Source organism: Rhinopithecus roxellana, chromosome 10 (assembly GCF_007565055.1).
Source record: "Rhinopithecus roxellana isolate Shanxi Qingling chromosome 10, ASM756505v1, whole genome shotgun sequence".
In the NCBI taxonomy this organism is placed as follows: Eukaryota; Metazoa; Chordata; class Mammalia; order Primates; family Cercopithecidae; genus Rhinopithecus; species Rhinopithecus roxellana.
In genome coordinates this window covers 41,914,623-41,929,346 of record NC_044558.1, presented here as the reverse complement: position 1 = coordinate 41,929,346, position 14,724 = coordinate 41,914,623, and the positions used below count along the sequence as shown (strand labels likewise).

The following is a 14,724-nucleotide window of genomic DNA, read 5'->3' as shown; positions in this document are numbered from 1 at the left end:
TAATGAAGAAGGTGAAAGTCCCAATAATAAGTTTATAGTCTTTGCTAAGATGCTAGTGAGAAAGAACGATACTTCATAGCATCCCCTATAATAGGGAGTCAACCTAGTCCGTGAATGACTCAGCCAGTTAGACATAGCGCTGTGAGTTTACCAGTAATCTTTGTGTACTTCTCTTCAGTTCAGGGGATGGAGGCTGGGGACACAGGTGTGAAAGAGGGCAGGGGCATCCCTTTTAGGGATGTGTGGCCCAGGAAGGGTTCTAATTATCCTTGCACTCAGCCCTCTGGCCCTGTGCTACCTTCCTTCATCCTTCTCCATCTTCTTTGTAGCAGGAGGAAAGCTTTGCTGTGAATCATGCAGAAAATTCCAGGAATTATGCAATTATGCAGTAGGCCCATGCAGCAAACCTTTTCAACACATGCATGCACACACACCTACACACATACACATACACACACACTCTCTCTCTATGTGGTATCATAGCTATTATAACAATTCCTGATATATTTCTCTCCCCAAGCCATTCTGAATGGAGAAAGATAACTTTACCTCTATAAATATAGAACAGCCTTCCACACCTTGCCCAAAGAAACACCACCTGGTTAATAAACTTGAACTGCACAAGATTCCATCATCTCAAGTAGTGTGTTTCTCTAGCACAATAGCTTTCTAAGTTTAGCCCCTGGACCAGCAGCATCAGCATCATGTGGGAAGGCAGTAATCATTGAAGGTCTACTCAAACAGAAACTCCAGGTTGGGGCCTGGCAATCTGTTTTAGCAAGCCCTCCCAGTGCGTCTGCTGCACGTTTGAGAGCTACCACTCTGCCACATTTAGTCTATCTGTGATAAGGGCCAGTCAGCCTTCAGGAAACAGGCTGGCAAGATTCTTAGCACCAGGACATCTAGCAGAGTTCACAGGTAAGAGGGGTTGAAGGCAATGGTGCTAGCTCACCACCCCAATTCTGGAAAAAATGCAAAGTGGTATGTCCAGTGTTCTCAGGGTCCTTGGTACTGTGTGGTGAGTGACAAGCAAACATAGTATTTTTCTAAATGGGACATGATGTAACAGAGTAGAAGCCTGTTTTCCTGATATTTTGCCAGATTTCTAGATCATTTGACATGTAAAATTAGGAGGACTCTGGATGTTTGTTTGTTTGGTTTTGAGACAGAGTCTCACTCTATCGCCCAGGCTGGAGTACAGTGGTACCATCTCGGCTCACTGCAACCTCCACCTCCCAGGTTCAAGTGATTCTCCTGCCTCAGCCTCCCAAGAAGCTGGGACTACAGGTGTGCGTCACCACACCCAGCTAATTTTTGTATTTTCAGTAGAGATGAGGTTTTGCCTTGTTGGCCAGGCTGGTCTTGAACTCCTGACCTCAGGTGATCCATCTACCTCAGCCTCCCAAAGTGCTAGGATTACAGGCGTGAGCCACCATGGCTGGCTGGTTCTCTGGATTTTTATACCCTCATATTAAAGGAACATGCATCATGCTTCCTTTTCTATGAACGAGCGGGCACTGCATTTCTCATACACTGCAGATACTCATGCAGAGAGAATTCTTAACCATCAGATCTGGCACTGAAACGAGGCTGTAATACACAGCATAAATAAAGGCTTGCGTTTACTCAACCCAGAGGTCTTGCCAGATGCTCTATTTTGTATTAATAGGGAATTAATAAGAAGATTTTACAAACCTAGGTGCACCTGCTTTATATATTCAATTAATGAGGCTTTGTTATTATTCCAAAAGGATGGAAGCTTCTCCTCACGAGGATATTTACAGCATGACAGCTCCAACGTAATTTCAAAACACTGGGCCCAGATGTAGTTGTAATCTTGCATTCCACCTAAACACAAGCATATTTAATTTTTGTTAGGGTCTAAAATTGGAGTGGAGCCAAGTTTCACGTGCCTTTTGGGGACAAGTGAATCAGACAGCTACATGTAAACAGGAAAAGATGAATTTGACACATTAGCTTGTAAAATCAGGGCTTGACATTTTATTACCTAGGCATGACCAGACAATCCTAAATATCCCCATATGGGTAACTGGATCAGAGCTGACTGAAGTTAAACTGTGCATCAAAATTAAGTGAGGGGTGAAGGAAGCGTCCTTTTGTGTTTTTATTTTTTGAAATCCTACATCACAAAAACGATTATTTGAATTTCATTTGTTTCTTAAATTACATTTTAAATGGATATAAGCTAGAATAAGATTCCTTTAAAAATATTTCTACAAATCCTTTATAATTACACTTACTAAGTAAAGCTAAGCACACTAATTTGGGGGAATCATGGCCAACATTCACTATTACCAGGTACCGTATGAAGTGCTTTGCATCAGCTCATTTAATCCTCACAGCAACTGGCCCTAGTTTACAGACGAGGAAACATGATCACAGATGTTAAGCGAAGTGCCCAGGGGTTTCGGCCAGTAAATGGCAGACACTGGAGTGCAGGCCACCTTCCGCCAGCCCCTGTGGGCTTCCCAATATGCCAGAGTGCTCCTGGGGATCAAAGAAAGAATGCTGCACTGCCTCTCCGAGGTGAAAGGTCCAGCCCCCTGTGGAGCCCACGCTGTCACTGCTCATGCTGACTTTCCAATTCTCTCCTCTGGTCCCCTGCTTTCAAAGGGTTATAATCATTTCATACTTTCTTTTTCTGTTTTTCCTTTTTTTTTTAAATAGAGACATGGTCTCACTCCATCGCCCAGGCTGGAATGCAGTGGTGCAATCACAGCTCACTGTAAGTTCAAACTTCTGGGCTGAAGCGATCCTCCTGCCTCAGCCTCTCAAGTAGCTGAGGCTACAGATTTGTGCCATCACACCTGGCTATTTTGTTTGTTTGTTTGTTTTTGAGACAGGGTCTTGCTCTGTCGCTCAGGGATTGTAGGCATGAGCCACTGTGGTGGCCTTCATTTTATATTTTCTAAGATGCAACATTTTTTTTTTTTTTTTGAGATGGAGTCTTGCTCTGTTGCACAGGCTGGAGCGCAGTGGCGCGATCTCAGCTCACTGTAACCTCTGCCTCCCGGGTTCAAGCAATTCTCATGTTTCAGCCTCCCGAGTAGCTGGGACTATAGTCGTGCACCACCACACCAGGCTAATTTTTTTTTAATTTTGGTAGAGACGCGGTTTCACCATGTCGCCCAGACTGGTCTCGAACTCCTGAGCTTGGGCAATGTGCCCATCTTGGCCTCCCGAAGTGCTAGGATTATAGGTGTGAGCTGCTGCACCTGGCCTAAGATGCAACATTTTTTATACTTTAATATCTCTGAATTGGGATGTGTCTTAAACATTTTTACGGCTAAAAACATCATGTCTTTAGTTTAACTGAAAATATTTTATTTTCTTTCTTGGTGGTACACTGGGTTTTATAATCAACAGTATCTTGGATTTGATGAAATACTAGTAACTTTTAAGGAAGTAGTTTCTGATAGATTTTAATTTGTTACACTTGATACCTGCCCAAGAAAATATGTATTCTCAGTTTCATCAGGATATTTTGGAAGCACTGAAGTAGAAAAAAATTTTAGGCCAGGTACTGTGGTTCATGCCTGTAATCCAAACACTTTGGGAGGCCAAGGTGGGAGGACTGCTTGAGGCTAGGAGTTCAAGGCCAGCCTGGGCAACATGATAAGACCCCATCTCTAAAAATAAAACAAAAATAAAAAAGCTTTTTTCTTTTAAAAAAATTTAATGCTAAGAAAGTGGTCAAAATATGATATAAAAATATTACTTAAATATTAAGTAATATCTATGTAGGCCAGTCGGCCCAGATTCCAGCCAAGAAGAATTTCTCTGTCCTTTCTATTTCCTTTACTTACCTTGCAGGTTTTGTATTTCTCTCTGACCTCATTTTCACCAAAAAGTAGTAGAAGGAAAAAGAAGAGAGGAAAGAAAACAAGACAAAGCCTGTGGCTGGATATGTCTCAGGTGGAAAAAATTTAAATAGCAAAACAGGCATGCATTATGGATCCCTAGCAAATAGCCAGGACTGAGACTGCCAAGCGTGGAGAGTGCAGTTCTGGATAAGGCAGGTCAGGCCTGGCCAACAAAACATCCAGGCCAGGCCAGGCACATTCTTCTGGGCTCCTCAAGGCAGCTGGCTTCACCTGTTTTTCGTCTGAGAAGGATACACAGCTCACACACAGGCACACTTGGGAACAATTACCAGCAGCAATCTCTCCTAGCCAATTTCCTACACATCTGGATTTGCCTTAGAAAGTTAGACAGTGAACATGAAGGATAGCTTGGCCACTGGACAGGATGGGCCCTTTCTTAGCTACAAATTGTGGAGAGCAGGGACGATGCAGGAGCCCTAAGGTAGGAGAGGGGGCTGTATCTTGGACACGAGAGAGATGTTTAGAATGCTGCCTGAACCTGCTGCCTATCAGTTGTGGCCTATGCTTATTTATATTACCTGGAAAACTGACAGAGAGCCACCCAGGCATAAAAATACCAGCTTGTGCTGCAAGATTACCTGAAAGCCTGTGTATCCAAAGTGACAATTAGGGAAGGCACCTTTGGAAGTGGCCTGCATGCAGAAATGCACGCTGCAGCTTGCTATTGGTAGGGTCAGGCTAACTAGTCTAAAAGGGAATGTTTTCCCCTGAGGCATGGAAATCCAGTTCCAGTCCACCGTCTTTCCTCCTGTCCTTCCATCCTAGGTCCCTCCTGCCCCGGGTTTCTGTTTATATTATTCCCTCTAATAAGAATATCTCTCCTTCCATGTTGCCTACACAGCAATCTCATCCTGTCCCTTACCTGGCCATCTTATTCCAAGGGTGGAGAACTGAGGGCCCTCCTCCCGCTGTATCCTGTTTGAAGAGCTCTTTTGTTGAGCTCGTAAAATGGCTTTAAAATCATGACACTTCATGTACAAATCCAGCTTCTTTTTACAAACTGCAAGATCTGGCAGTATTGGCTCCCCAAGGCTGCATGGCAATAATTAGCTAGATCTAGTAGCAGCTGTCCCTGTTAGATGGGATGTAAGTATTACATTTCTCCAAGGTCTTCACTACTCCCTACTGTGTTTTGGCTCTGTGCACCCTTGGGGTACACTGCACCTTTTCTAAATCTGTTTTTATTCTAATTACACTGCTATCACAATTACTTATCTGTGTGTCTGTCTCCCCTGTTCAACTCCAGGGTGAGGTGTGTGTCTTGTTCATCTTTCTTGGTACAATTCCTGGCTCACAGTAGGCAGACACAGAATAAGTGACTGAATGAATGAAGGCCCTTGGTAATGAGAAACATGTCTGAGCAGCTCTCAAGCGATCAGTCACCCACTGCCCTTATGATATCAGCTGATAAGGACACAGTGAAGGGCTTATTGTGCCTAAAGTTCTTTTAACAACTGCTGGATCAAAATAAACCAGCTGGTACTTCTGGGTGAAGGCAATAAGGGGAATGGAAGAAATGAAGAGAAACTCACCTTGGAGTGGATACCAAGAGTATCCATTTGTAACACCATTAGGAAAGTTCATTTTGTTTTTACACTCATCTCCTTTCTTCATGTTGGGATTTCTTGAAGCATAGGTATGTGCAAGATATTGAAAAACATCATCATCAGGAGTTAAGCTGCGGGAGGATAATGCCCCAGTTGCTGCATTTAAAAGATGAACCAAGACCTTTAAACTGACTTTAGAGTAAGAGGAAACACAAACACCATATTAGCGAAGACATAATCACATCACACACAGATGCTCTAATTTCCCTAGAGAGAAATCCTCCACCCACCTCCATGAATGCTTCCTCTATTCTTCTTTCTAGTTTATAATAAACATATGCAAGGTGATAGCCCCCAAATAAGTCAGATATAAATCCAAACTCCTAAATCAGCTTAAAAATTAAGTGTCCTCTTAGTCACTCTTGCTAATTTCTGGAGGTAAAGACAATTTCATTGGGTATTATAGGGGTGAATTAAAGCTACTGTAATATTTTGGGTCCTCATCCCACAGAGTTTTAAGAAGAGTCAACAATTATTGTTCATATGATTAGCAAAAAAAAAAAAAAAAAAAAAAGAGTTGTTCCAGTCTTATGTTATTTTAGCCATGTTGTCTCTTGTCAGAGAATCAAAATCTGACTAGATCGTATTTTCTAGAATCTAAATTTCACGAATTCACTGATGCATGTCCAGCTGTGGGTTGTCAGTTCAGCCACACTGCCCATCTGCTGTTGAAGAATTCCAGGAAGGATGGCTAGGGTTGGGAACACGAAGCTCTTTTCACCGTGCTGGAGAAGTTAAGTGGGGAAGGGAGAGCTGATCCCCACCCAGAGGCAGAGAGTCTCAGCCCCACTCTGGACTTAGGAAGCCAGAACCGGGCCCGTACCTGCTTACCTTGAACACCATTGTCAAACGGGTAACTGGCCACAAGGGCACCACCATGGAGGTTTGCAGAGAGGACAAACGTCTCTGTTTTCAGCCACTTCATGACTGCCAACGTTTCAGGTTGCCTTGAGACATTATTATATTCAAAAGCATCAGGGAAATTTCGATTCAAGTCATACCGGTTATAATTTTCCCTTTAAAAGAAAGAACATTTTAGAGCATATTGATAGGGCATAAGGGAGTGGATTCTTACAGTGTCTTGCCCTTTGGTTTAGGCTCCAGGTGTCTTTCCAAATGTGAGTATGCGTGTGGTGGATAGCTGCCATGGTGGCCTGCTATGACCCACACCTAGCACTTACACCCCATGGCATCCCATCCCTTGTGATCTGCTCTAACCAATGAGATACTAGCTATTGATGTGGGCAGAGGTTTGATAAGTGTTTGTATTTTGGGACTTCTGCTCTTAGATGCTCCCTTTTAGGACCCTGAGATCCCAATAGTAGCCACGTAGAGAGTCCACGGAGAGTCCATGGCTCCAGGTAAATTGTCTCAGAAAGACCAGAGCTGAGCCCCAGACCTGTGGCACATAGAATAGCCATCCCTGCTCTGCCCTGTCCAAATTCCTGACCTAAGGAATCAACAGTAAAGAAAAAGGCTGTTGCTTTAAGTTGCTAATTTTGGGGTGGTTCATTAAGTAGCAACTGATAACAGAAACAACTACATTACACAAGAGTATTTGTAAAACATGGAACGGCCATGTTTAAATATGCTAGAAAAACTTCAAATTGGAGGGAATCAAGCTCCTTCAAGACCCACTCTGGGTTATGGTTAGTTCTTGGACTTCTGGCCTAATAAATCAACCAGTCATTAAGGGCCTGGGTACTCTGCCAGGCACTGGGGATCTAATGACGACAAACATAATGGACAGGATTCCTGCCTGCAGGTAGCTTGCAGTGTAGTGGGGAGAGAGACATGAAGCAAGAAATTAGATATTCAAAGTCGTGCTCTGACAGTAAAGTGCCAGGTGATCTGAGAGTTTATCAGGGGATCTAGTGTATGACAGGTCGGGAGAGTCTTGGAGGAAATGCTATTTAGGCAGGGGGAGGAAATGCTGTGTGTAAAAAGCTGAGGTGAGAAAGCACGTGGTAGTTCCAGGAAGGAGGCCCAGAGGGGAGGAGGCAGGGGAGGGAGAGGGAGTGGCAAATGAAGATGGAGAGGCTAGGCGGGCACCGGTGCAAAGTAGCCTTATTTGCATTTCTTCCTGCAAGCCAGGGGTAACCCTGATATGCCTTAAGCTTTGGCACATCAGCGACATGACACCGGCTGAGGGCTCTCACCATGACACAACTCCTCTTGCCAAGGCCACCAGGTGCCTGACAGGAGCCTTTGTGTTGTGTTGCTTGTTTTGAAGTACAGACAGACCAGCCCCTCTTTACCTTCCGATGCTGTAGTAACAGTCAGGCTTTTTGACGGCTTCGAATCCATCTGGGTTCATGGAAGGCATGATGTGTATCCGGGTACTATTGATCAGATTTGTGATTTCAGGGTCTTTGCCATCATTGGTTACAAGATAGTCAATCAGATGGAGCAGCAGCTCCCGCCCAACAGTCTGTATGTGTTAAAGAGAAAAGAGGACATTATTAGGTCAGAGGCAATAAGGAAAGCAGTCCCTACAGCGCAAATTCCCCAACAGGGGTCTCTACATATGGTATCTCAGACCCAAACTAGTTTGTAAGACCACTCTTTCTTAAGCATGCTTATGCTCTGCCAAGTGGCAATCAGGTGGTGAGCAGTCATAGGGTGTGCTGAAAATGTTAGCAAGAGTTAAAGTACCCATTTGTAAACAGTTTACACATTGCAAAAATGAATTAGAGTGGAAAAATGCGTCTTCTTTTTCTTTTTTTTTTTTTGAGACAGTTTCAACTCTGTCACCCAGGCTGAAGTGCAGCGGCGTGACCTTGGCTCATTGCAACCTCCGCCTCCTGGGTTCAAGTGATTCTCTTGCCTCAGCTTCCTGAGTAGCTGGGATTACAGGCATGTGCCACCATGCCCAGCTAATTTTTGTATTTTTAGTAGAGATGGGGTTTCACTATGTTGGCCAGGCTGGTCTTGAACTCCTAACCTCAAGTGATCCACCTGCCTCAGACTCCCAAAGTGCTGGGATTACAGGCATGAGCCACTGTGCCCGGCTGGAATAATGATTCTTATTTTAACATTTTTCATTTGGTTGCCTTCCAAGGTATCTTCTGGAGTGGTAGAGAAAGAGGTCGAGTCACAGAGAAGCACAGGAATCATGTATTTCCCTGAGAATGCATGGTGCATATGAAGCTTATCAGGTATGTATTGGTCGATAACTGACTTAGAATCATCGCATTGTAGTTTTTTTTTTTTTTAAGACAGGGTCTTGCTATGTTGCTCAGGCTGGCTTCCAACTCCTGAGCTCAAGTGATCCTCCCACCTTAGCCTCCCAAGTAGCTGGGACTACAGATGTGCGCTATTGTATCAGACTACAGATTTCAACTAGGGAAAAATCCAAGTTTGTAATAAGCATAATTTAAATAGATTTCTGACTTTTACATTTGCTTATTTGCTGGTTCCCCTGTTGCACATCTGTGCAATTTTGGCCATATCTATGTATTTCTGATTTCTGAAACTTGAGTCATTTGTACATCATCCTCATAACTCTTTGCCATATCTGCATATTATCTATATACTTTTATTTTGTAACATGAAACTTCATATCATTATCACTTTTCTAGATATATATTTCTAATATACATTAAGTAAAAGCATGACTATTAAAATGTTAAAAACTGTCATATCCACCTAAAATTAGCTTACATATCAATAAGGCCTGGGAAACTGAAGGCCTGTAAGAGATCTTGCTTTATAATTCCTCCCCAGGAGAGAGATTCATTATTTTTCTTATTTAAAAGAAGTAATTTAAATGTCAGCTTTTCATAGGAAGATCTGCTTAGACTACATCAAGTTCTCCCTATCATTCTAGGTTCAAGGAATCTGCTTCAGAAGAATGGATGTTGTTGAGGGGTTAGTAAATGAGAACTCAAGGGCAGCAGGTGAGAAAATCAGGAGAGTGCTGCAGGCACATTCATGTAGACACTGTGCAAGAAAAGATTTCATGGAGCCTCAGAAGAATTTCCAACCATGATTTCACTGTAGGACTTCAACATTGTGACATAGGATAAGTGATCCTTGGATGACCACTTCTCACTTGATTCCCTCACTGGCACATAAAGAGACCACACTTTAAACATCTGTTATTCTAATGAATATAGAATAATTGAAATTGGGACTAAGAAAATTTGGGACTGGTGGCAGTGGCTTATGCCTGTAATCTCAGCACTTTGGGAGGCTAAGGCAGAGCCCAGGAGCTCGAGACCAGCCTGGGCAATGTAGTGAGATCCCATCACTACATAAAATAAGAAATTAGCTGGCATGATGACACAGACCTGTGGCCCCAACTACTTAGGAGGCTGAGGTCGGAGGATCACTTGTGCTGCCCAGGAGGTTGATGCAGCAGTGAGCTGAGATCACACAACTGTATTCCAGCATGGGTGACAGAGTGAGGCCCTGTGTCAAAAAAAAAAAAGAAAAAGAAAAGAAAAAGAAGAAAGAAAGAAAACTTGGGATATATGAATTATAGATTCACAGACAACCATAAAATTTAGAGTAAGATTATTTCCAATCCTGACTTCAACTTTTTTCCTACTCATTTTTTATCTTCCTCTTCCACTACCTTGATTTCTTTTTTTTGAGACAGAGTCTCACTCTGTCACCCAGGCTGGAGAGCAGTGGCACCATGTTGGCTCACTGCAACCTCCGTCTCCTGGATTCAAACAATTCTCCTGCCTCACCCTCCCAAGTAGCTGAGATTACAGGCGCCCACCACCTTGTCTGGCTAATTTTTATATTTTTAGTAGAGACAGGGTTTCCATGTTGGCCAGGCTGGTCTCGAACTCCTGACCTCAGATGATCTGCCCACCTCAGCCTCCCAAAGTGCTGGGATTACAGGTGTGAGCCACTGCACCCAGTCAGATTTTTGTTTTTATAGTCAAAATTGTCACTGGAAAAAGTCCTTATAAGCTAATAACCACAAAAGTCACTCGTACCCCACACTGGGTTCCAATTTTAAGATATAATAGGTTTTTGAAGGTCCAGCACCTTTGGAAGTAACCTCGACGAGCTACTTATGACCTGCCCTAAAGCCAGCGGGGAGCAGCTGGTAACATAAAACTGTGACAGTAACTTTAAATGTGAAAAGGGGCCGGGCATGGTGGCTCACGCCTGTCATCCCAGCACTTTGGGAGGCCGAGGTGGGCAGATCACCCAAAGTCAGGACTTCCAGACCAGCCTGGCCAACATAGTGAAACCCCGTCTCTACTAAGAATACAAAAATTAGCTGGGCATGGTGGCAGGTGCCTGTAGTCCCTGCTACTCAGGAGGCTGAGGCACGAGAATTGCTTGAACCTGGGAGGCAGAGGTTGCAATGAGCTGAGATCACGCCACTGCACTCCAGCTTGGGTGACAGAGTGAGACACTATATCAAAAAAAAAAAAAAAAAAAAAAAAAAAAATGTGAAAAGGATAGTTGGTTTAAGGAGGCTTCTCAGAAGGGTTTGGGGAGGAATAGGTACAGGAAGGTGAGGAGGAAGTGACCAGGAGTCCCATAGTTCCTTAAATGTCTAAATGCTGGTTAGAGGCCATAGTATGGTTCAATCGGCAAAAATCCCTGACCTATATGAGTCCCAAGTCAAGAACAGAGAGGAAATGATATCAGAATCCCCATGTGACTCTAAATGTGAATTTCTCTCTTAGCTATCTGAACCATACATTCTCCAGCCTGCAAATAATCAAAACATGAGTTGGCAATGAAATTCACCCAACCAAAAGTTATGCACATGTACCCTAGAACTTAAAGTATAATAAAAAAATAAATAAATAAAAAGAAAGTGAAAAGGAAGAGTAAAGAAGCCATGATTAGGAGCTAGGCTGAGTTGGTATTCTGTTAGATACAGAATTGGATTAAGCAGTCTTGGGAGTATGGGTACAGAACGAAATATAGAAGTTGGGGCTGGGCATGATGGCTCACGCCTGCAATCCCAGCACTTTGGGAGGCTGAGGTGGGCAGATCAACTGAGGTCAGGGGTTTGAGACCAGCCTGGCTAACATGGTGAAACCCCATCTCCACTAAAAATACAAAACTTAGCCGGGCATGGTGGCATGTGCCTGTAATCCCAGCTGCTTGGGAGGCTGAGGCAGGAGAATCGCTTGAACCTGGGAGTTGGAGGTTGCAATGAGCTGAGATTGTACCACTGCACTCCAGCCAGGCAACAGTGAGACTCCGTCTCAAAAAAAAAAAAAAAGAAAGAAAGAAAGAAAAAAAAGAAGAAAAATGTGATAATCAATTTCTTATTCTGAGAAAGGATCCATTTCACCAATTATTTTAGTTTCACTTCAGTTTTATTCTTCTGTTAATTCAAATAAAATAAAATTTCATACGATATAACATATGACACATTTTATTTTATATTCTTTTAATTCCTCTCATTCTCTTACTACAGAAATATATAGATGTCTAGAATGATGTCTGGCAAATATTAATGATGGCTATTTCTGGGTACAGTATTCTGAATGATTTTTATTTCCTCTTACTCTTTTTAAAGAAAACCTATGTCATTTTTACAAAAATAATAAAATCATGATTCTTTCAGGGAAACAAGTATATAACCAAAGTATTTTCTGTGTGTCTCAATATTCCACAACAAATCACAAGTTCTCAACTGCAGGGGTAAATAAAAATCTTGAAAATATGATAAAGAACCAACTAAGGGTCAGATAATTTTTTAAACGCTGAGGTAAACAGATGAAATTTCAGAGGTAGTTAAACAAAATCCTCCTTTCTTTTTGGGCCATCTTTTCCTGCTTCTGTAACAGCAGATTTATGCCAAATATTATTCAAATTAATTCTTCCCAACCTTAATATAAATGTCTCAAACACTCATTCATGTTTTATGTATAAACCTCCCTTCATTGAAAATTAAGTCTTTGACAGGAAACCCTGGAGAGTCCAAATTTTAAAAAAGAATGTGGTCAAAAGAGTCTCCAATTGCCCAGGCAGCCTTTCACCCAGCATGCTGGCTTCCTTCCTGTGAGAGCACAGCCTTCAGGGAGAAGCCGTCATGAAGAGACGGGGGCCTGATGCACACACGGGCCTCTGGAGACTCACTCCATCTCCTTCATCCGGTGGTTAAAATGGCAATCACCCAGAAAGCAGAAAATACATTCTCTATCAGCTGCAGTTCAATTCAGCCAAGTTGGAACTTGCCACACAGACAAAAGTGAGTGTTCTGGTTCTTCACAGATTGTTTATAAAAAAACAGAAAAAAATTTTTGAAGGAACAATCCACAACCCAGACAGTGTTGTGGTGTGTGTGTGTGTGTGTGTGTGTGAGAGAGAGAGAGAGAGAATCTTCAGCTATCCTAACAATGGAATCTGTTTAACTGTGATGCAGCTTCTGGCGGGAAAGTCACTGGGCTATGGGGCTCCACAGTGGTGTGTGTGTTATAGATTTAAGTTATTTGTCTGACCCGCCGAGCTAATTCTTCTTCTTCAAATATCAGCCTAAACATGACATTTATCTAGCATACTTTTCTTGGCCTCCCAAGTCTGGGTTCACCATGACACTTGCGTTATCTAATGCTGGTCACACACGTTACAATCACTTGGTTGACCTTGACTGACCTCCCCTTCTCCAACTCCACCATCGAAGCCCCGAAGTCAGGGACCCTCACGGTTTTTCTCTGTATCCCTGTGTTCCTGGTATAGCTTGTCCAGCTCCTGGTCTATCATGTATTCACTGAATAATTGTGAACAAACTACTGTTGACAATTCATTATAAGGTCAAGACTATCCTGAGGAAGAACTTCCTGAAATTCACATAAGGACTTAAGGTGCTTTATAAGGGGAGATGTACAAATGATCAAGCTATTTTATCTGAAGGATTTTTAAACACCGAACAAATTTTATAGTGGTACAGGCTAATAATTCTGCTCCTGACAGGGACTCAGGATATCTGGTCACCCTGGCCCAGCCTCACCAAAAAGTTAATTAATTTAAAACATGCTTAAAATGAATTAGACATTTCACCTGGAAAACAAAGAGCTCTGCCTAAATCTAAAAAGAAAGAACTTAATTATGCAAACTACATAGTGTTACTGAGGACATTTTGCTATCACCTGGGACAGTGGTAGAAAAAGGAGCTTGGGAAGTGGCATATAGAAAGACAAGCTTTAATGTTGTGTTTTGGTTTAATGACAAGTTGGGAACCTCTACTGCATGTTGACTATGCATTCCAGATTTTCCAGAACAGCCATAATTTCAGATATTGTGTGCCACTGTCTGTGAAAACCATTAAAATACCCCCTAAGTAAAACATTTAGACATGCAAACTACATCTCATAAACTGTCTTTTATACCTAGAAGGTGTGTGAAAATCATTTATCCTTTATCTCTTTATTTTTAGGTTGACAAATATGGCCACTATTATCCAGGGAATGATTTTTCTTTTCAACCTATATTTCTGGAAAACCATAAACTATAAACCAATGCCACAAACGTAAAATTCTATGTGATGTGAATTTTTCAAAAGTGAAACTGCCTTTGCAAAAATTACAACAGTGAGAAAATTATGGCAGTGAAAGAGATCTGATGAAACCAACTCCATCTTGCGTCTAACCTTCAAGTTGTCCTTGTTCATTCCTGGACGTAGGCTAAACTAACGTAGTTCATAGTTTAACATTGAAACAAAGATGATAATAGCCTTTTCCTGAATATAGGACTAACAAATTAGCCACAAGATTAGAAATTATGGCTTAGGAGTTACGCAGCCAGAGGCCGCAAGATTCCAAACCTCCCCAATTGCTCAGGGGGATAACATCGCTATTGTAAAACCTAAGATACTTTTTAGACCCTGCACTGAATGGATCTGCTGGCACCACCCACATCGATAACCTGGCTCCTCTGGTCTTGTGGCCCTCACCCAGGAACTGACTCAGCACAAGAGGACAGCTTTGATGCCCTATTATTTCGTCTCCGACCTGACCAATCACCACTCCCCACTGTCTCTCCCCCGACCGACCAATCACCACTCCCCACTGTCTCTCCCCGCCCCCACCGACCAATCACCACTCCCCACTGTCTCTCCCCCGCCACCGACCAATCACCACTCCCCACTGTCTCTCCCCCTAACGACCAATCACCACTCCCCACTGTCTCTCCCCCCGACCGACCAATCACCACTCCCCACTGTCTCTCCCCCGACCGACCAATCACCACTCCCCACTGTCTCTCCCCCTAACGACCAATCACCA

General features: G+C 42.8%; 1 protein-coding gene across 2 annotated transcripts in view; it reads right to left on the bottom strand.

Annotated features, from left to right (window-relative positions):
- The window catches only part of CPM (carboxypeptidase M), a 78,551-nt gene that overhangs the window by 11,430 nt on the left and 52,397 nt on the right, over positions 1-14,724 (bottom strand). For both annotated transcript variants that reach the window (XM_010358747.2, XM_010358746.2), the window contains exons 4-7: positions 7,771-7,943; positions 6,344-6,528; positions 5,438-5,608; positions 1,696-1,848 (exon numbers count right to left, since the gene is read on the bottom strand). In XM_010358747.2, coding sequence (XP_010357049.1) covers positions 1,696-1,848; positions 5,438-5,608; positions 6,344-6,528; positions 7,771-7,943 — 682 coding nt within the window. The remainder of the gene's footprint in view (positions 1-1,695; positions 1,849-5,437; positions 5,609-6,343; positions 6,529-7,770; positions 7,944-14,724) is intronic.